Source organism: Aspergillus mulundensis (genome assembly GCF_003369625.1).
Source record: "Aspergillus mulundensis strain DSM 5745 chromosome Unknown scaffold_9, whole genome shotgun sequence".
Classification (NCBI taxonomy): Eukaryota; Fungi; Ascomycota; class Eurotiomycetes; order Eurotiales; family Aspergillaceae; genus Aspergillus; species Aspergillus mulundensis.
Genome location: NW_020797897.1, coordinates 1,269,214 through 1,290,355, shown reverse-complemented (window position 1 = coordinate 1,290,355; position 21,142 = coordinate 1,269,214). Strand labels below are relative to the sequence as shown.

At 51.2% G+C, this 21,142-nt stretch overlaps 8 protein-coding genes across 8 annotated transcripts; 4 read left to right on the top strand and 4 right to left on the bottom strand.

The window, feature by feature from the left end:
* Nucleotides 1–495: 495 nt before the first annotated feature.
* DSM5745_08226 (putative IgE binding protein) lies at nucleotides 496–1,161 on the bottom strand (the record flags this gene model as incomplete). Its single annotated transcript, XM_026750242.1, has 2 exons — nucleotides 496–828; nucleotides 889–1,161. The coding sequence occupies 2 exons, from the start codon at nucleotides 1,159–1,161 to the stop codon at nucleotides 496–498; spliced, it is 606 nt and encodes a 201-aa protein (XP_026601246.1).
* Nucleotides 1,162–2,222: 1,061 nt separating this feature from the next.
* Nucleotides 2,223–3,445, bottom strand: DSM5745_08225 (velvet factor family protein; the record flags this gene model as incomplete). Its single annotated transcript, XM_026750241.1, has 4 exons — nucleotides 2,223–2,520; nucleotides 2,575–3,075; nucleotides 3,131–3,210; nucleotides 3,266–3,445. The coding sequence occupies 4 exons, from the start codon at nucleotides 3,443–3,445 to the stop codon at nucleotides 2,223–2,225; spliced, it is 1,059 nt and encodes a 352-aa protein (XP_026601245.1).
* Nucleotides 3,446–8,525: 5,080 nt separating this feature from the next.
* On the top strand, nucleotides 8,526–9,464 carry DSM5745_08224 (uncharacterized protein; the record flags this gene model as incomplete). The annotated part of the gene is made up of 1 exon (XM_026750240.1): nucleotides 8,526–9,464. One exon carries the CDS (start codon nucleotides 8,526–8,528, stop codon nucleotides 9,462–9,464), a length of 939 nt encoding a protein of 312 aa, XP_026601244.1.
* A 1,302-nt stretch (nucleotides 9,465–10,766) lies between these two features.
* On the bottom strand, nucleotides 10,767–11,313 carry DSM5745_08223 (DUF3602 domain-containing protein; the record flags this gene model as incomplete). The annotated part of the gene is made up of 3 exons (XM_026750239.1): nucleotides 10,767–10,924; nucleotides 10,987–11,193; nucleotides 11,277–11,313. The coding sequence occupies 3 exons, from the start codon at nucleotides 11,311–11,313 to the stop codon at nucleotides 10,767–10,769; spliced, it is 402 nt and encodes a 133-aa protein (XP_026601243.1).
* Nucleotides 11,314–13,591: 2,278 nt separating this feature from the next.
* DSM5745_08222 (uncharacterized protein) lies at nucleotides 13,592–14,851 on the bottom strand (the record flags this gene model as incomplete). Its single annotated transcript, XM_026750238.1, has 1 exon — nucleotides 13,592–14,851. The coding sequence occupies one exon, from the start codon at nucleotides 14,849–14,851 to the stop codon at nucleotides 13,592–13,594; it is 1,260 nt and encodes a 419-aa protein (XP_026601242.1).
* A 975-nt stretch (nucleotides 14,852–15,826) lies between these two features.
* On the top strand, nucleotides 15,827–17,446 carry DSM5745_08221 (Methionine aminopeptidase 2-2; the record flags this gene model as incomplete). Its single annotated transcript, XM_026750237.1, has 6 exons — nucleotides 15,827–15,869; nucleotides 15,916–16,676; nucleotides 16,721–16,984; nucleotides 17,032–17,196; nucleotides 17,244–17,330; nucleotides 17,390–17,446. 6 exons carry the CDS (start codon nucleotides 15,827–15,829, stop codon nucleotides 17,444–17,446), a joined length of 1,377 nt encoding a protein of 458 aa, XP_026601241.1.
* Nucleotides 17,447–17,855: 409 nt separating this feature from the next.
* DSM5745_08220 (enoyl-CoA hydratase/isomerase family protein) lies at nucleotides 17,856–18,971 on the top strand (the record flags this gene model as incomplete). The annotated part of the gene is made up of 4 exons (XM_026750236.1): nucleotides 17,856–18,175; nucleotides 18,252–18,362; nucleotides 18,413–18,769; nucleotides 18,824–18,971. 4 exons carry the CDS (start codon nucleotides 17,856–17,858, stop codon nucleotides 18,969–18,971), a joined length of 936 nt encoding a protein of 311 aa, XP_026601240.1.
* Nucleotides 18,972–19,347: 376 nt separating this feature from the next.
* On the top strand, nucleotides 19,348–21,109 carry DSM5745_08219 (acyl--CoA ligase; the record flags this gene model as incomplete). Its single annotated transcript, XM_026750235.1, has 3 exons — nucleotides 19,348–19,411; nucleotides 19,460–20,709; nucleotides 20,774–21,109. 3 exons carry the CDS (start codon nucleotides 19,348–19,350, stop codon nucleotides 21,107–21,109), a joined length of 1,650 nt encoding a protein of 549 aa, XP_026601239.1.
* Between the last annotated feature and the right edge of the window lie 33 nt (nucleotides 21,110–21,142).

Genomic DNA, 21,142 nt, shown 5'->3' with positions numbered 1-21,142 from the left:
TTTATTATATTAATAATATAGGCTGCCAGCGGCTAGGTTAATAAAAAAATAAGTAAGTAAGTAAAAAAAGTAATACTATTATTACCTTTAGTATTAGCTATTATAATAAAAAAAATTTAAAAAATTAAGGGTTTATAAATTATAGGTTTATATAAGCAAGCTATATATTACTTATATAATTTATTTTTTTATTATTTTTTAAATATATTTATTAAATTTACTATTATTATAGTTATTAAAAAAAGTGTTGCTATTTAAGACGGGCTGTTAATAAAAGTGTTAAATATTAAACAAGCTATTAATAGTAATATTTTTAATATTTTAAGTAGAATAAACTTTGTTCTAGCCTCGCGTATTACTCCCGGCATTAAAGCCTGCGCCCTAGAAATAACGGGACCTACATATACTTCCAATCCACATCCCGCGTATATACACCCCCTAAGCCCCGTCTTCCACACAGCTGCTCACTCCCAAATCAGATGTTAGGAAAAGAGCTTAAATGTACTGCCACGTCTGCCCCACAGCTTCACTGGGCACCGCAATCGCCGAGAAACCCAAGCAGTCATCGGCATTGCCCGTGGGGACAGTAGCGTTGCCCAGGGCAGCAAACACCTGCCAGCGGTTGTTCTCAGTGGGGCAGGCCATGAAGCCGCTGGCGCCCCAGCCGCTGTACATGTAGTGGCCGAAGACCGAGCCCTCGGGGCCAGGGACGTACTCGAAGGGGCCGTAGGAGGAGCCAGGCGGGGTGGAGGCCGAGTGCGCCTGGGTGAACTTGAGGGCGCCGCTGGGCGCGACGTAGATTTGCTGGCCGCCGGGGACGACGACGCTCTGTGCGCTTGTTAGTCTGCATTCAACTGGGATGAAGCGTTGCGGGGGTTAGGGACGTACAAGGGAGCCGCCGTTGCCGGCGAGGACGGTCGTGTTGCCGGGAGGGCATTGGGATGCAGGTAGGGGGCAGTAGGTTGTGGTGTTTCCGCCAAGGTAGAAGGATTGGCCGGAGGCTGTCAGGGGGAGGAAGTGGATTGGGGATGCCGAGCGGGCGGCCATGACGGTGAAGGCGGCGGGTTGCTCGGCGCCGTTGGGGAGATCAGAAGAGGCATTGTTGGAGGTGGGCGCGGCGGCGGCCAGGAGAGGGAGGAGAGAGGCGAGAGCGAATTTCATGGTGGATTTGTTTTTGTTGGTGTTTAGGAGGAAGAGGATTGAGCTGGAGCTTGAGATGTAAACCGTTTTGTTGATGGATAGCCATGCCCAGAGGAAACATCGGAGAATTTATAGACGGACCTGACGATCCAGCCGATCAGCACCGTATACGTCTATGACAGAATAGTTCATCGTAGCCTGATCGCATGCAAGCTACACAGTCAGGGCAGAGCGTATCGCGTGCCGGGAGTACCCATCTGCATGGACGATAATGCAACGTCGCTCCCCACCATGAAGTCTTCCGAATCGCATGATAGGAGCTTTGATGTCTTGGATAGGCGAGTATGACGTCGAGCGGAGGGGAACTAAGCAAATGTCTCAGTTGCGGGGACTTGTCTGAGACAACGCTCTTCTCTCCAGTTTGCTGGGGTGGGTAATCTTCAGAAACTAGCTTGAGCGGACAAGAATAAACAAGGCACGCCGTTGGTCAACCAAGCCGGTCAGGTCTCTGTAACCGAGGATGTCTCCATCGGATCGACCCCGTAACAACACTAAACTGCGCCACAGGGTCAACAGCAAGCATGGTTGCCAGGGTTGAGTCGGTTGACTGTCTGTAGATCACGAACCTCATAATTTCGCTCTCGGAACTTGGGCATTCTCCGGTGGCAACGGGGTTCGCCGAGATATTCTTAGAATCGCAACTGAACTACGGCTGCATTACCAACAATCGCTAAGCAGGTCATTCAACTCTTCCATCAGGCCTAGTGAACTACTTTTGCTACTCAACTAGCAACCAGCTAAGAGATGGGTAAAGTAAACAACCATTTTTAAAACAGTAATACTCCAGAGTATAACAAGCGAAAACAATGAAGCCATGACACCAATCCTTTAGCAATACAGCCGCCAGACCCGAAACTCGTCACTTCGCTGAGCCCGAACGCCTGGTTTAACATCAAAACCATAAGCGAAACGCCGAAACCAGTCTTGTAAAGTGAGACATAAAAATGTGCCTCCCCAGTTGAATAAACCCCGCTTTTTCCCTCGCTCATGATTCATAACCCTTTTTGAGCAATCATCATCTCCTAATATTCGTTATCCAGGCCGTCGTCCTCGTCGCTATGGCGCCCACGGGAACCTTGGCCTTTCACGCCATCCTTACGAATGGGGATCTTGACTCCCTGCATCGCGAAAACTTTGCTGAGTGGTGTGCTTTCGATTACACCAGGGAACTTCTTCGCAGAGAACACCTGGAAGGGCTCTGAGAAGGTACTAGCCAGAATCGGCACAGTTCCTTTATTTATCACCTCCGCGATTTCGGACTCGTGGAGAGGGTCGTCAGGGTTGAGGGCTTTGCCCACGTTGACGAAACTGAATTTCAAACTAATCCAATGTTAGTCTATAGCCGCTCTGCACGGCGCAACGAATCGGTCTCACCGGAAGATTCCTTCTGTTCGCACACTGAGATCTTGTAAGATGAACCACACCCCAATCTTGTCCTCCGTATCGTTCAGGCGGGATGCGCTGGCACTCAGACATCCAATAAGGTTACGGGTGAACATGCCTCCAGGTCCTTGGGCAACGGGCTGAGCGGCAGGCATTGGGGGTTGCGCCATGCCACCTCCATACATTGGCTGCTGGTAGTACTGGGCTTGCGGATTGGGATAAGGGTTCTGATATTGGACTTGTGTGTTCCCGCCATAATAGTTGCTGACTCCTGGGTATACAGACTGACTGACAGGTTGCCCGTAAGGATTTGTTGTTTGGTAGGTTGCTGGATAATCCGGGGACGTAGGATGGGGCGGTGGCGGATATGATGAAGACATTGCTGTGGATATGGAAGGAGATGTAGCCGAATGCTTCACGAGGTTTACTTCATGTGTACCATCCGCGTTCCATAAATCTGCCATGATGACGTAGAACGAGCTGTCCAGCGAACTGCATGCAGGTCAGCGTCCATAACTATCTCTGTTATCCGATGCGGGCAAATTACTTGATGTCGACTTCCTTCTGAGTCTGCGCATCTTTTACGACAAGGCGTATGCACGGCGGAGGTGTAATAGGTCTTCGATCCTAGATAAAGTCAGCTATATTAGAGTTCGACTGTCAAGCACAATATTAAGCCAACCTTGTCGCCAAAACCGCACATCCGAGCGCGAATAGGCTGTTGCGCCACTTGCAACGACCAGATACGACCATCGTGTACTGTCGCAAGAGGTTCCGGTCCCGGCTGACCGGCCGGAGAAACCATACTGCTAGGAGCTGCAGAGCCCGAATACATTGTAGATGGAGGAGGAATCCTGTCCATGGAAAGCGGCGGTGGTGGATGATGCCCTGAATGCGCCCTGTCCTCAACAGCGTACATAGCCGCGAGCGATTGCGGCTAGAACTTACTCACGGATAAAGCGTTTGGGGCCGTGGGTTGTCCTTGCTAGTAGCGCGATACGAGCAGGACGAGTGGGCGATGCGGTAGTAAGCAGATCTCGGCCGTCAAGGTGAAGTCTCTCGCGCCGACGTTAGGAGCGCTTAGTTTCGCAAATTGTCGGTGCCAAGATTCCGGAGTAAACCAATTGCGAACGTAAACTGTATCGAAAGCGTGCTTGAATGGCTGATGCGTTACAGTACTCGAGAGCGTGTGCTGCGATTTGACTGTGACTCGGAAGCGAAAATTTTGAGGTGACGGGGTGGCGAAGGAGGGGTGTCGACCCGAGGCGACGGTCCTGGAGGCGCGACAGAAGGCTAATGATCCATCTAAATTAGACTCGAAACGCGCTGAACAAATATGTATTTTGCGTGCTCACAGATTAAATAGTCGAAATAAGCAATACAAGCTCTTAGATAGCAACCGAGGATCGTCTCCAAGGCGAGCCGCGGGAGCTGTCAAGTGCGGGAGATTTGCTCAATCCACGGATCCAGCCCAAAGGTTCACAACGTCCGAACTAGGTGGAATTCAGGGTGACACGAGGATGCCACATGCAGGGTCGAGACAAAAGGAAGCTGCGCGTCGGTGACACGGCCAGCGAGGACCAGGACGAGCCGAGGGGGTCACGAAGTGTTGAAGCAGGCGAGGCGCGAAGGCGAGAGGGGTGGATGGAGTTGGAGAATTACCTAGGGAGGGGACTAAAGACTGGGGCGGAGACGACAAAGTCACGGGCATGCTCTTTGGATGAGCTCATCTACTTCTGGCCTCGACATCGATCTCGCAAATCTACTTAGTCGTCACTTCGGTGAGCCCACCAGAGTCTTCTGCAGTTCTGCTTTTGTCCATGTCCCCTGCCCCATTATTGCTTTTGGTATCTTTATTTCTTTGTTCCGTCCACTGCTAGGTCAAGCCAAGCTTGGCTCCAAGGGAAATTTGGCGGTCTCCTTGGTTTGCATTATGCAACCACAGTTCGTCAAATTCAAAAGATCCTGTCTATTCTGACTGATTTATATCCTCATCATTGAATCAGCTGATTCTCTTCAACGTCAAACGGGTCCTTCAATCTTTCTCCCATTTCACAGCATTCTGGTTCCTGCGCCGGAACCAGACTGTCGGGATGGGGCCCGCCGAGAACGGAACGACCGTGCAGCCGGGCACCAGCTGCAGAACAGACGGCGGGCGCAACAGTAGTAGCTGGATGGGAGACTCCTCACACCTGCCATCTTCGGTTTAGAGTGACATCGCCTTTCTTCCGGAAACGGTCTCCATGAAGTCAAGCTGTGGTTTGGCTCGTGCTTCCGAGTCTTGTCCGGGATAATTCCAGCCAGTCATGGTGACATCATTTCTTCGGGCTTAGCCCTAGCCCGATGTAACCCAGGGTATACTGTAGGACCGATCATCTATGAGCATACTGCCGCTACTGCGAGTCTTACGGAGGACTTAGTACTTTCTTATCCAGTTATCAACCTCAAAGATGAATTGAGAAATATTTATTCTATTTTGTCTATGTTATGGGTTTAAGTGTTGAGGTGTTCCTGTTACTAGCTAATATTGCCGAGCTACCATACTAAAAAATATATATAAGTATTTATTTCTTCAAGCTAGGTCAGAGCTCTTATCTGAGAAACTAATCTGAGTGCTAACAAGCCCTCGTGCTATATATCTAATTCACCGACGCAGACATATCCTAGGCAGCGACTATGAGTCAATAGAGCTTGATGAACCGGCCTGGGGAAAGTCAAATGTAGTATGCTTTTGACGACCAAGCACGAGTAAGTAAATATGCTACGCAGATACATCTTCCATATCCTCTATCGGAAAAAGAAGGATGGGTATGTATAGTTACCCTACTCCGTAGAGTCCGTACAGTCCTTCGGTATACTACTACCTAGGTATGTGTAGCCCGAGAGGAGTACTACCTACCGAATAAGGCGATCGAGCACGGTCTAACCCGACAGACACAGACATGATCGACGATTGGTGAAAAGAGTGCCAGGGTTCAGCTGTCCCGCAGAGCCTGAGTAGCTGGTAGAGGAATGTGTGTTTACACTTGCCTACTGAAGATCGCTGCTAACTGGGAAGATGCGACGAGCTCACTACCGAATATTGCAACTTACCTCCATCCTCAGCAGGAATAGTTCAACAATAGCTCTTGTATAGAGTATAAACTTTAACTTAACCCTATATTCAGTCCTCAGGCTCCAAAGCACCCTGCCGATCAGCACAAGTGGCACGAACTACAGTTCGTCAGAAGGTTCAACATTAGAGTCAAACTTCGAAGCCATCCGGATGATCTACACTAGTGAAACGCTGTTGCATCTTTTGTMCTTGACTACTTGATATAAATGTACCGACACTCCGTTTACCTGACTTGGAAGTCGCTACGAGCGGGCTATGGCCCACGAACAACCTGCGCGGAAACTAGTCACGGCGATCACCTTGTGGTTTCGGCACAGCGTCGCATTTAGGGCATCACCAGCTACTCCATTGGGTTAGAAGGTACGAGGGGATGAAGAGGATCTCTTCGGCGTCGCCGTCTCGCTGACGATCTGTCGACTAACTTAGTTGACAGATTATCGCCGTATGCGCTGTAGATCATTGGATTTGGTCTGGTACATAGATCCCTGCGCGGCGTGCATGTGAGGATCTTAACTCAGATATCTGACAGCGTCGGCGACACAGGTCAGCGTGAGCATGAATCCCGAATATTCCTTTGGTCTTGTTCATCAGGCTGCCTGGAGTTAATGATCGCGGTCTGCTCATGCGCTGGTCGATCCTGCACTGCATACCTCAAGCATATCAAGACCTAGTCGACACGGTACCGGTAAGTCGTGGGAATCGACGAAATGCTGTTTATAGTGCTACTTTGCAAACCGGAAAGACCTGAATTCCCCAATTGGGGTAATAGTAGAGGTGTCCATAGCTTGAGAGTTTGTCACTGATGTGGAAAGTATTGGACGGTCTGCATCCCGTTTCCTCACACAAGTCCCATGTCTTAGGCTCTTAGCTGAGGGCATGCTTGGTGACACGGTGACTGAATTCCGGGTTTCACTGAGCACGGATAAGAGGGTTTTGTAGTAAAGATTTGGTAGCACTCATGGTGTGTACTGCAAATGGTATTGGCAGTCAAATATTCCGAAATTCGTCAGTACAAGCACCAATGGCTGGGCAAGCACGAGAGCCATGTTGGAGATATTTTGCCAAACAAAAATATGAATTCCTGGATGACGGAACGCGTATGTCTTTCGGGGTGAATCCCCCTCCTTGGAATTACTGGTAGTCGAATGGGTTTCAGCCATGCGAGAATTCAAGGTTGATGCAAGCCAGTTGTATGTGTGGTAAGTAGATAAGGAAGATGGGACTCAGCGAGTCCGAGCATTTGATTCGATGGATGAGCTGTAGAAGGTCAGTGCCACACCAGTCCCCAAAGCGCCCATATGCAGCTTGTGCTAGCAACTGCTGCACTGCTGACAATGCAATATGTGGCCAGTCAATCACTGCTTCAAAATGTTTTATGTGAGTTTCTAAAACTGCAATCAAACAACAATGGGCCAAATTGTATGAATACACCGCAAGCAGCACGATCTGAACAGTTGACCCGAGATGAGGCGGCGGCGGCGCGGAGAGAGTCCTAGGCGCTTTTAATGCGAAGGACAAGTTGACAACGGTGCGCGGGCCCAGCGTCTGGAAGCCTCGGCGAAGGCCGTACTTCCCAAAACGGTAAAAGGAGGCACACAGCTAGTCTGGGAGAGGCTTAGCGGACGGGCATTTAGGTTTGCCCCGGGCGGTAAGGAGAATTTATGGAGACTGGGAGTGGGCCCTCTTCCCAACAGGGAATGTCGACAATAATGCACCCAACTCTGAATCTGATCTTCCCTCAGGGGTGTTGATCGCCTCCAAGCGCCGGGTTTCTGTGGACCTCGCTAACACTATTTGATCATTGGATGGTCTATGTTTTTTTGCCCTCTGTTGAACCATGTTGATCTGTGCTCGAGATGACAGCAGCCGGAATTCGTCACGGGATGTCCAGTGTCAACCATTTTCCTAGTCCGGACAGTGTCTGGAGGCCCGCGGACCATCGCCAAATTATCATGCCAATCACCCAGAGTCAAACTGCAGGCGCCGAGCCCAGTGGACCAACATATACAATAAGCAACGGAGCACGGGCGTCTCGGGGCCCGCGAGCGCAAAGCATTTACTGGTTTTGTTATGACGTTCGTCGCCTGGTCTCCTTCATACCCTAACAGTTTCTGGATTGAGACACGAACTCGGAGTCGCAGTTATGAGCTCGCGCCCCACAGCAGCACCGATCTCTCTGTTTTAGCTGGTGTCCACTCCGGCGAGGGTTAAAAGTTGGGGGGAAGTTAAATAGATTAAAGGCCTGTCAGTCGCAGGCGCTTTGCATTTATCCGACAATCACCGTTTTCTTGCCAAGGTCTGGACAATGTCATTGCTGGAGGTCATGACCGTGTCAATGAGAACCGCTATTGCATAAGACCTCAATCGCGTTGTTTGTACGGAGTACTCGGTTGAACAATCCGCAAGCATGCCATCTCAGCGGAGCTACAGGGCCAGCGCTCGGCATGGATGCTTGGAGTGCAGAGGTCGGCGAATCAAGGTTGGTCTCCTCTCCTACCCAGGTTCGGGTCCTTGCCACGGCGCGAAAAGGCATCCCACTGTTTTTTACTGCCTGCATATGCGATTTCCTTGGCCCACTTGCAGCAAAAATTACCGTTCGTTAATGATTCGGCGTATGTGCTAACGATGTTTGGCCCAGTGTGGAAAAGAACACTCTCAATGCGCCTCCTGCCTCAGTCGCAACCAAGGGTGCGAGTATCTGACTCGCGCCTCCTCGCTGCCATGGCCTAAGACCAAATCCCGTTCCTCCACGGCGTCCCTCTCTCGTTCAGTCAAAACCTCGCCCTCCGCTGTTGATCCCGCGTTCATAGTCCAATACCAAGATCTTATGGAGCCTTCCGTTTCCGCGCTTCCAGACAAGGAGCTCAATATCGAAGACCTCGAATTGATGATGCAATGGTGTACTACAACATATCGATCCGTCTCTCGAAACAGCTCCGTCGAAAGTATTTGGCAGGCCGTCGTTCCCCGGGAGGCAATGCGCCATCCGTTCCTGATGCATGGGATTCTGGCGCTTTCCGCACTCCACCTCGCGGTTACCTGCGATGGCGACTTAAAAGAGCAATACATTCGAACATCAAAAGCGCATCAAAAACAGGCCATTCTCGGCCTGACGAAGATAACAGGAAAGCTGAAGCAGCACCACTCGAGTGCCGTCTTTACACTGTCGAACATTATGATGATATTTTCATTCGCCCTTCCAGAGATCAGAGGACAGACTCTAGGACAGAATCCCGTGGACGAGCTTTACGGCGTCTTCGTATCAACAAGAAAGTCGAGGGGCATTCTATCTGATATCACCGACTGGGTAGGGAACGGCGAGCTCAAGCCATTGCTCCAGTACGACAAGGCGCAGCCAAAGATGCCTGATACCTCTCGGCTGGCGATAATGTCTCTGAACCAACTGAACGTAAACCTAGCGCGCCAGAGCCCTCATCACGACAAGGATCTCTACGACGCTACTATCAAGCATTTGAGTTGCTCGCTGGACAAGGTGTCAAGGGGCGGCGAAACCATGATTGTTGCCTTCCAGTGGATCTTTCAAGTGCCAGAGAAGTACATCGAGCTCTACCAACAGCGCGAACCCTTCGCTCTTGTGATTCTCGCCCATTATGCCGTGATCCTCCATTTCCTACGGCGGCACTGGTGGATGGGCGAATGGGGCCTCCGACTGATTCAGGAAATCGGCCAACATTTGGATGCCAACTGGAGAAACTCCATCACCTGGGTGCTTGATGCCACTGGCTACTATATCCCTCCGGCGTGAGAGCGCCGAATAGCCGTTCATCAATGACACTCAAAAGGAAGCCCTTCATGGGTACCCAATCCCGGACCTTCTATGCCGCGGTACACTTAGAGGCCCTGAACTTTTAGTCTGAGCCCACGCACCACACTACGTGACCTCTGCAACGCGGCGAATCAACTCACGTCAGCTGTGTACTCCGTCCCAGACGCAGACCAACGAAATGAGTAACGGGATTCTGCACCCGATGAAGCGAGCGGCGTCGGCGATTCTTCACAACGATCCACCAAAGCAAACATCGGCAGCCAGTCATGCCCGAAGCTCGAAACAAGTACCTCGATCAGGGGAAAACGCACCAAAACAGTAAATGAGCTTTGGAGTCCCGACATGGATCTGTCAGCTGCTTATCTACTTCGTTGTTCGAGTCATTCGAGTCGGGCTCAAAACCTCAAAAACTGCAAGTGCAATGGGATGGCTGGTTCTTGAGTTCTCAATTTTCTGTCTCAGGTCTTCAGGCCTCCCCTCATCCGATTCCTCGACACGACCAGAATTATTTGCTATCTACCTGCATATGCAGCAGTAGGTAGAACTTCGCCTGAAGAATCCAGTGCATTGCCTCTATCTGGCGGACTGCATACATAGACTTGCAGGCAAACAAGCGACTGAGACACGAAGTACACGAATCAAACGTACTCTAACATCTCCACATCTCTTCAGCTGAATTTTAAAGCTTCCTGGTAACTTCACTGTAAATAGACTAGTCTGAAGAATTAGGAATAATCAAGAAAAATCCTTGAGAGCATAAGCATTCGTCACCGGTACGAGGGGGGTCCTTGGAAGAAGTAATTATGCTACTCTGATAAGGCCGCGGGCTTTCATTGGAGGCATCACGATAGTGCTATTGGAGGGCAACTCAAATATATTGGAGGAATCCCCTCAATCGCCACTGCAGTGATATTTTCAAAGGCATTAAAAGCTGAGACAGCGAATGTTGAGATATTTTGGCGAAGATTATAACAGTGTGTGTCTATCGACAACGACCGACTCAAGCGGAGGGATAAGAGACAGCCATAACTTCGACAGCCCACCAAAATACTTCGATCAAACGGCCTGGGATTCTCCCAGAGCAATGAGAAAAGCAATATTAATAGTGCATGCGTGCCCAGCATAAGGGGAGCGGAGCAAGGTAAACAAGATATGGGCAGGGCAGTATATCCCAGCAAAGAAAGATAAACCCAACCCACCAGAAACAACACAAAACTAAGCCAAACCGAAGACAGCAGTGGTATCAATCCCAGAAAATAAACCAAGAAACAAATCACCCAATCAGTTCGACGGCGAGCCCTCGGCCTTCGCGTTTCCCTCCTCGATATCCCGCGGTTCACGCACCGACTTCGACGTAACCACCCGACGCAACTGCTCCTCGTCCTCGCGCGCCTTCCTCTCCTCTTCCGCACTGGGAATGTACTGGTTGGCAATTCCGCCTGTTTGGAACGGAGCACGTTAGCAACGGCGACCTCTATGAACATTGTTGGGGCAGACGTACCACGACCGGTATGGTGCGGCGCTTCCTGGACGCGCATTGGTGGCGCCTCGACGTCCTGGCTTTCGCGCGCGAGCTCGGGACGGTCGGGGTCGTTGTGCACCATGTTTCCTGAGCCGCCGCGGCCGGTTGTGTAGACTTCTTGCTTGATGGTGGGTGTGACGAGGTCCTGCGGGGTCGTCTTGCGGGCTTCGCCGGAGAAGATGTTTCCTGGGTGCGGATGTCAGACGCTTTGCTCAGAGTATACAGGGATCAAAGAGACAAGAGGATTTCTCGGTAAATGGGAGACTCACCAGCGCCGCCGCGGCCGTGGGAAATGTTTCGAGCCATTATGACTTGGTGGGGTATGCGACGCGGGTTGTTCGTGTTCGGGAGCGCGGAGGAGCGTTTGAATGAGACGATGAGTCGCAAATCGCTATGCGATGCAGAGTTTTCGCTCAGCTGAGGGGCGGCAACGAGGCAATATATGCGAGAAGATGTGAACAAAGAGCCGGAGGTGGTATTGAGACTGGGCTTGCTTGGGAGGGGCCGGCCGCTTTCATTATTCTATGATGATGCGATGGGAGAGCCCGTGCTCAAATGGCAGTGGCGACCACAGAAAATTCTGAACCATGAATGACTCGGCAGCCAAGAATGCTCTGCTCCATCAGCCCAACGCCAACAGTAACACTGAATCACCTCATCCAAGATTCTTGTCCTCTTGCGCAGCTGCGCTGGCTTTACTGGCCTTGCTTCTGCAGAATCTGCCTGATCTCACCGTTCTCAGGGTGCCCGCCCCTTCGTGAACAGCTCGGGCCTCGGGTGCCGCGGGGCAGATCGAGACAATAACCTTACTGTTCAGCCTTACGGCCGTTCTTACTAGGGTTCCCTACGAAAATGAGACTGTTCTAAGCCGTTTCGAGACGGCTTACTCAAATCCATTCGGCGTCTTAAACGCCTTGACACCCAACTAGAGATTCTTCTTGGTGGGAAGACTAAAGAGCTAGCACCATTCCGATTGAAAGATACCTTACCCCAGAATCTTGAGACTCTAGTGCTCCACATTGGTTTTTGGTGTCCAAATTTCCTCAACTTCACGATCACTGAGGCACAAGCCGTGTTGGAGGCGCGAGTCCATCCGCTGAACTCATCTTGAATGATTATTCAGCTAGGCGTTATACAATTCGATCAAGTATGCAGTGGAGACGCGTGATTAGGAGACGCATGATTACGAAGTCTCGAGAAGCAAAAGTTTCAAACCATATCCAGGCCTCTGGGAAATATGCAACAGAAGAACACAGCTGTATGTCTCTGTTGGCTGTAAAAGTGGTGATCGGGGTATACCCTCGGACTGCTGTTTCCATCGCTGCCTATGCCTATGGCGCAAGACATGGAGTACCCGCCTCGACAGATAGAGACGACGTAACTGCTTGCTGGAAGCCTGGAACCTCTATCAACAGGTTCTGAAACAAAAACATTAAATCGTGTCGAAGCTAAATTCCACACAGGTCCCTTTACTGACCATGCAGGGAACAATGCATTCATGGTCTTTCAGAACATATTCGCCCATCCTCCCAGCTTACCGTACACCGCTCCCTTCCCCTTGGTGGTATACTTTACCGACCCAAATGCAATATCCGGTCCTGAAAGAAGGGGATTCACTGGGCTATACAAAGTCATTCGCGACTCCATGGAGAATGTCGGGTTTGGATTCCGACTTGAAGTTTACTTCGTCCTTTGGGAAAGCAAAGACGGTTGCATAGCCCATTATCTCGCTGCTTGGGATGTGCGGCCTGGTTCTAAGTTTCTGCAGGGATTTGAACAGAAAGTTAGGAATAGCGACTTTACACACCCGCCAACACAGTTTCCTGAAATGGTGTACTCCTGATAACTTCATTCGTCCCTGCCGAAGTATTCTGTTCGTATGTTCCGACCAGGCTCCGAACTGGTTTGACAATGAGAAAAGGATCTCTTGCGTCTTTTTTGATATCGAGCTTTAGTGGCAAGCTTTCCCCGAACTGAACGACAATGAGATCGTCAGTGACGCGGACAACGAGGGCAATCATTCCAAAAGCATAGAGCAAGCCAAAAATTTTATCAGGCCTGAAATCTCGAAGGATTCCGGCACACATGTGACATCTCCCCAGTTTGAGTTGAGCCAGCGTCCACCATCACTAGGCGCATGGCTGGACGAAAGGGCAGATCTCTTCGATGATAACCCTCAGGCTGCTCATTCACGGGCTGTTCAGATGGGGTGGACTAATTGGTGATTAGTCTGCTCTTATTCGCTCCGCTACAGCGTGGGAAATTGTGGTATGAACCAGTTTGTTGAGTTATCTCTATAATCCGCAACCTGTAACTAAGCCCTAATTCTTCCCGCCAAGTCTAACTTCAACCCCAATCGCAACCGCACCCTCAAGGCTTGGAGCTTGGAGCTGTAGCGTGTAGATCAGGTAGTGCAATACCTACGGTACGTCGGTACGAGGCCATGGGGCCCATCCTAGCAAGCCATCAGGCACCCGTCGGTTACACAACTCGGATTAGCAGGTCATAGCGGAAATATATACTTCATGATTTATCTATGCCTCGATATGTACAGACATGCTTTGTAGATAACGTAACGCGGACATTATGGCTCAAAAGCCTTCTCAAACTCCATACTCCATACCCCATGAGCGCCCTGTACCGGGTGCGGCCCCTTCAGATGATACTGTTTCCTATTCTCCTTGAACGAAGCAGCGCCGATGTGCTGCATCTGAGATGGTACAATCGCCAACCGATCGAGGTCATTTGCGTTCGCCATGCGCTCGATCAAGCTATCCACTGCGAGAGGCCGTGCATACCGCGCTTTCTCCAAGTACTCAAGAAGCGCGGGGACATTTTCTCGAGGGAACATAAGTGCCTGCGAGCAGCATCCATGGGTATTCATGAGATGGACGCCCGGTCTCATGGGTAACATGGTGACGCGACCCGCGAGGAAGTATAGGATAATGAGCAGGGGAACGCAACCGAAACAAAGAATGGCGATGAATGAGTTGTTCAAGGTACCCTGCAACGACCGTATTGAGCGACGAGCCTGGATGCTTACGACCGCAACCATGGCGACAATGCCGACGCTCCAAGCAGTGTAGAAGAGCCAATTCTCGTCGTTCCACCCGAGGAATTTCTCGGTGTAGAAGAGACGCACGTACAGCCAGTTCTTAATGGAGCCGCGTTCGCGCCATGACTGGATAGTGCTTAGACTCTGCATGGTATGGTTGTACCAACCACGCTGTGCAACCACGTCGTCCTCTAACATCATTATCCATGGCGCTTGGGTATCTTCATAGCAGGATTTCAGCGACAGGTGGTAGTCAATGATAGACTTGCGCTTGACATCCTTTTTCTCTTCGAGGCGCTGAAGGGTCGAGATTTTGGTATCGAACTGATCGTACGTGAGGACGCGATCGACGACATTGGGCAGCCACGGCTGGCTATAGTCTGGGTGGTCGGCCGGGGAGGTCAATGCGAAGAGGACGTGGACGGTGAGGGTGTCGCGTTCCTTTTCGGAGAGGTTATCGAGGATGGAAGCGACGGTGGTGGAAATTTTCTGCTCGAGCGGTCGCTTGACCGTCACGATCCCGACGCAGATCGTGGCATTGTCGGAGGACGTGGTGAAGTTTCTCGCAGGATGCGCGGGGTCATTGAACGACTGATTGTACGGGCGGAGATACTCCAACGACTCGTCGATTCTTTTGATGCTGTACTCCGGTCGGTAGCCTTCCTCTGGCTGGAAGAAAAAGGAGCCCGGATCGCGAGCTGAACGAAATCGGTAGACGATAAGGAGGAAGAGGTAGAAGACGGCAAAGCCGACGAGGAAGAGCCTCTGCTTCCTGGTAAAGAAAATCATTGCGGCGTGAACATCTTGGAGAGCATGACAGGGGTCGGTTGGGGGTTATAAGACGATGATCTGAGACCTGTCGTCAAGGTCGCCCATCTGGCAAAGGTCTTGAATCCCTTGGCCCAAAAAGGCCCCCAAAGGCGTGTCAGAAGCGAAGTCGGTGCGATCCGACATGTCCCACCCGTGATTGGCCGATGGCGGGCGGTTTTATCAGGGACAATGGCCCAGTGTGAGTGGACTGTGGGGTTATCGCGATCTTGAAGACCTGGACAATGCTTTCTTTCTCTTTGAGCTTCGGCTTTGTCCTCACTCCTCTCAATCCGAACTCGCCTTGTATCCCAAATACCCCTGAAGCAGCTAAGACAATTTCGATAATCGCACTTTCGTCCAATGGTTCTTCTTGGACAGCAGCCAAGTTCTTGGAAATCCGAAGGTCTTGACCCTGCCCCACTGCGAAGACCCGGTCTGAGGCTCAGCCTTGCTGTTTCAAAGCCAAGCCTTGATTCCAGTTGTCAGGCCACCGGATGGTCCACAAAGCCAAGGCCTTCTGGGGATACAACGCCAAACTACGGAGTAGGTCCGATGGAATCGTCAAGATGGGGTATGTCACTACAATGGGTCATTGCCGACTACTCTATATACAGAGCTGTCATGTAGAGCTGTAAGAACATAAACGTTACTCCAATAAGCATTGGTTTCCGTGCCCCAGCGTAGGCATACAGAGTACGGTAGACCGATTTGACTTTGGTAGTGAATCAATCCGCGACATTTGCCACATTTGGACCCTTATTAAAGTTGACATAATGATCACGAGGTTGTTACTATAAAAAGTATGCCGAATTTGTGAAGCTCTCGGGATGCCTCCGGGCTTGTACCTGTGGCATGTCACGTGCTGGTGAGGAGAAGCCAAGCATTGGTATCTCACACTTTTCATCATCTCAGCACCTAGACTCCAGGATCAATTAGCAGTCTACGCATGGCACCATGGGCTCAAAGACTCCCGAAAAAGATGGCCCCAATGGCCGAGGTAATTTACCTTAGAACCGTTCCTTATCTCAAGCTAACTTGATCAGAAAACACAACCGCTCCCATCGAGTCCCCTTCTGGTGGAATGCCACGAGGTGTGCATCTCGCAACGGATGGAGACGGTGCGATCGGCGACAGCGACGATGATGAGGACGGCGAAGCGCATCAAACCGCGCTAACGAACGCGACCCCGACTGGCAACCAGAAAAAGAAAAGAAAGTCGAAGAAGAAGAGCAAGAAGAAGGCCGTCAAGCAATCTTCTCCTCCTCGAGTCCCGCTCTCTCAGCTCTTCCCGCAGGGAAAATACCCTGTCGGCGAAGTCCAGGAATATCAGTCTATTGTGGATAACGCCTCACGGACTACCGGCGAGGAATTGCGCTATTTGTCCCGCCGTCATCTCGAGGACGACGCGTTCTTGAACGACTATCGAAAGGCTGCGGAGGTCCACCGCCAGGTCAGGAAATGGACGCAGGAGCACGTCAAGCCCGGTCAGGGCCTGATGGAAATCGCCGAGGATATCGACGATGGCGTGCGTGCGCTGCTGGGCCATGCTGGTCTTGAACCGGGCGACAGCCTCAAGGCCGGACTGGGTTTCCCAACTGGCCTGTCTTTGAACAACGTTGTCGCGCACTACACGCCTAATCCTGGACAGAAGGATATTATCCTGAAGTCGAGCGATGTGATGAAAGTCGACTTTGGCGTCCACATCAATGGATGGATTGTGGACAGTGCGTTCACGATGAGCTTTGATCCGGTTTATGACAATCTGCTAGCCGCGGTCAAAGACGCCACTAATACTGGCTTGAAGGTACGCCTCCGAACAAGTCAATCAAGGCATTACTGACTGTACAGACCGCTGGAATTGATGTTCGCATCAGTGATGTTAGTGCAGCTATCCAAGAGGCTATGGAAAGCTACGAAGTCGAAATCGGAGGGAAGACATTCCCCGTCAAGGCAGTTCGGAACATCACTGGCCACAATATCCAGCATTACCGCATCCATGGCGGAAAGTCGATCCCCTTCGTTAAGAACTCGGACCAGACTAAGATGGAAGAAGGAGAAATCTTTGCCATCGAAACCTTTGGAAGCACTGGCCGAGGCTATATACATGATGACGTACGTGGAAACAACCGGTCAATGGACTCTAATCTGACTGTTTCTAGGTCGGCGTCTACGGCTATGGAAAGTCGTATGATGCGCCAAGTCAGGTGTCGTTGCCTCTGGCCTCCGCAAGGTCCCTGTACAAGACTATCAACGAGAACTTTGATACCATCGTCTTCTGTCGCCGCCAGCTGGACCGCCTGGGTCTGCAGCGGTACTTAGCGGGCGTATGTCGGTTCTCCTACAATGACTACTGTCGCTAACAGGGCTCCAGATGAATACTCTCGTGCAGCACGGAGTTGTCGATGTTTATGCCCCTCTCGTTGATGTCAAGGGCTCGTACTCTGCGCAATTTGAACATGTATGTTTCTGATCGTCACTAACCCCGACTGCTGTCACAACACCAGCTAACCCTAATAGACCGTCTTGTTGCGAGAGTCGAACAAGGAAGTTATCAGTCGCGGAGACGACTATTGAGCTTTAATGAAAGCCGACAGCGCGGTCTCAAGGCTAACCCAGGCCTTCCGCCAGACTTTGAATCGTGTGATTTTATCGCTTTCCCAACTACGTTCGCTCATTGAATATATAAGGTACAAATTGAATTTGTCGGTTACTTTTTTAGCCAGGCTGCCGCTGTGGCATCTAGATAACAAGTAGTGCCTGATCTCTCCGCATTATTATTTGCGGGGTAAGCTGCGGAAATCTAGCCGGTTATACCGAGGTCCCTTCACTGTGCCTCGCAACCAAGATCAGTAATCCACCAGCTGTACTCAGCCGACAACCGTCCAGCATGAAGCCGAGACAGAGGGACCGTCAATCTTTTCTCGAATAACCCTCATCATCGCAAACCCAACCCGTTGACAGAACAACATCACAACCACCCACCATGTATTTCACCCCACCCGCCATCGAGATCCCCTCATCCTACGAGTCCCTCGCAACCCAACACATCAAAGTCTCGCATTACCCCGTGGGCTCTGCAACCGCAACCCCCATCGTAATCGTGACGCTGAACAGGCCGGAGAAGCGCAATGCCTTCACGATGGCCATGTCCGAGGACCTAGAGAAGGTCTTCGGCTTATTTGACCGCGACGAACGTGTCAGGGTTGTGGTTCTAACGGGCGCCGGGAAGGCCTTCTGCGCTGGGGCGGATCTGGAAATTGGGTTTAAGGCGCTCGAGCCGAGGTCGAGGGAACATCGAGATAGGTTTGTCCTCTAAAACACTTAGGGCTTGATCTGTGGCGACGGGAGTGATTAGGGTCTGGCTGACTGTTTGGTATAGTGGCGGCCGTGTAGCTCTCGCAATCCACAGATGCCGCAAGCCCACTATCGCCGCTATGCAAGGCTCAGCAGTCGGAGTTGGGATGACGATGGTTCTGCCTGCTGCGATTAGGTACACCCACCTCTTTCCTTCACGGCCAGCTGTTTCTGATCAGGTACCAGGATTGCCCACGAAACAAGCAAATACGGCTTCGTCTTCGCACGACGCGGCATAACGATGGAGTCTTGCTCGTCGTACTTCCTCCCCCGACTAATCGGGCACTCGCGCGCCAACTACCTCGTCTCCACAGGCGCTGTGTTTCCATCCACATCACCGCATTTCGGAGGTCTCTTCGCCGAGACGATGCCTGAGCAAAGCCAGGTTCTCCCGCGTGCATTAGCTCTAGCGTCTGAGATTGCGGAGAATGTGAGTCCGCAGGCGGCGGCGCTAAACCGTGAGCTTATGTGGCGTGGGCCGGAGAGTGCGGAGGAGGCGCATTTGCTGGAGAGTGAGGTTATTTATCATCGGTTTACGTCGCCGTATGTTGATCCTCTGTGAATTGGCAATTTGCAATGCTGATCTTGTAACGATAGGGACCAGAAGGAGGGCGTCACGGCGTTCTTTGAGAAGAGGAAGCCTAATTTTGTGGGGGATGTGGATAAGAGTCTGCCGGCGAGCTACCCTTGGTGGGCGGATGTGAACATTGATCCTCCGAGTGGGGTCAAGAAGTCGAAATTGTAGACTGTCGGGTTGGATGGAGTTTTAAGGCTATATACTACGGGCCTATACCTAGCTCTATAGTGTGGTCTTGAGGTGGGTTGTATAATGCAGAATAATGGCTATGCTGTCCATTGAGTTACATATACTTCATACCGCATCGCGTAGCCAGTATATTTAGCATAAATCGACTAGATCGTGGGACTAAGTTTCTATCTTTGGGAGTGGAGGACGGAGACCACCCCGCAAAAGCTAAGAACCTCGGGATCCCCCGCAAGTTGGGGTAGCCGAGATCTAATCTTTATTTGAGCGCGTCCAGGAGGCTTCAATAGGTTTATATTCGACAGTGGCTAATCGGACTACGGTGTACGCGAAAAAGTGATCGAAGCAGTATCCAACAATGCAATACCTACCTGAAAAAGACTACGACCTTCCCAGGCTCGACTTACTCACCCTACTCTTCGGTATGTCTGATCCCAGAGCTCCCAATGGCATGACCCTGATATCCGTAGAGTCTCCCCTTTCCCTAACAACCGAATCAACAATCCTCCATGCCGAAGCAGCAGACGCCACAAATCACATTACGAAAGCACAGGCACGAACAATCATCAGGCGACTTGCCCACGTATTCCGTTCTCAATTCGGAATTGGCGTAAATGGGCCCGGGAAGGATGCTGTTTTGTGCATCTCCTCGAATCAGGTCCTCTTGCCGGCTGTTTTCTGTGCTATCATTGGTGCTGGAGGTGTCTATGCGGCGGCATCGACGGCGTTGACGGTACCAGAACTTACGAACCAGCTGAGGCAGTCGAAAAGCAAAGTCGTTGTTACGTGTTCGGAGAACAGAAGCAAAGCCCTTAATGCTGCGCGAGCTTGCGGGATTCCGCCGGAGAGGGTGTTGGTGCTGGATAGTATGGGGCATCGGCGATCTTTATGCGCCGCAGATAATCCTGGACGGAACTACTTACAGGGAACGGTGGAGATGGAGTGGGATCGGGTCACGAATATCGAGTCGCTGGAGAATACCACCGTTTGCCTGCTATACTCGTCTGGAACGACCGGAGCACCCAAGGGGGTCATGCTATCTCATATGAATCTCGTCTCTGAGGCCCTGTTCACTCAATTGGTACTGCGGGACTCTAAACGAGGAAAGCCGCATTTGAACGTGCACTATCGGACGGTCGGTCATCTTCCGACGGCTCATATTGCTGGGTGCTTGGGGTATTTCATCACGCCAGCTGTTGCTGGAGGAACAGTGTACTGGATGCCCAGGTTCAATATCGATGAGTTCATCGACTACTGTAAGAAGTACCAGATGACTTTCTTGTCGACGGCGCCACCGGTATACCACGCTATAGTGCGGAGTGGCCGCGCGACAGACCATTTCAAGACGCTTATCCGGGCGGAGTCAGGCGCAGCACCTCTAAGCCTGGAGCTCCAAGCGCAAGCGGAAAAGAAGCTGGGATGCACCATCAGTCAGCGCTGGGGAATGACCGAGTCAACTGGAAGCGTGACTACCATGCCCTGGGGCCAGTCGGACAATACGGGGAGTATCAGTCCGTTACTACCAAATATGAGGTTGCGGCTTGTTGATGAACGTATGAGAGACGTTACTGGCGGGGTGGAGGGCGAGATCCTGCTCAAAGGCCCAATGATCACGAAAGGATATTTTGACAACTCAGAGGCGACCGCTGACGCTTTCACGCCCGATGGCTGGTATAAGACCGGAGACATCGGGGTGTATAAAGACGGGAAAATCATCATGGTTGATCGGAAAAAGGCAAGCATTTCAGCCGAGCCATGAGATCGGCAAGCTAACCCTCGCCTAGGAGCTCATAAAGTACAAAGGACTGCAGGTCTCGCCAGTAGAAGTAGAGGGATTCCTTCTCACGCATCCCAGCGTCGCAGATGTCGCAGTGGTAGGTGCACCCGACCCGGAGGCACCGGGCAATGAGCTACCGCGAGCATATGTTGTGCTCAAGGCCAGCAAACGCGTTTCCGAGGCAGAGTTACAGGAATACGTCAAGTCAAACCTTGCACGCCACAAGCAGCTCCGGGGCGGAGTTCTGTTCATAAACGAGATACCGAAAAGCGCATCAGGGAAAATCCTCAGGAGAGTCTTGAGGGACCAAGCAAGAAGCTTAACGAGAAGAGCCAAGTTATAGATGTTGCCTTATACTAGAAGTAGGGTGTTCACA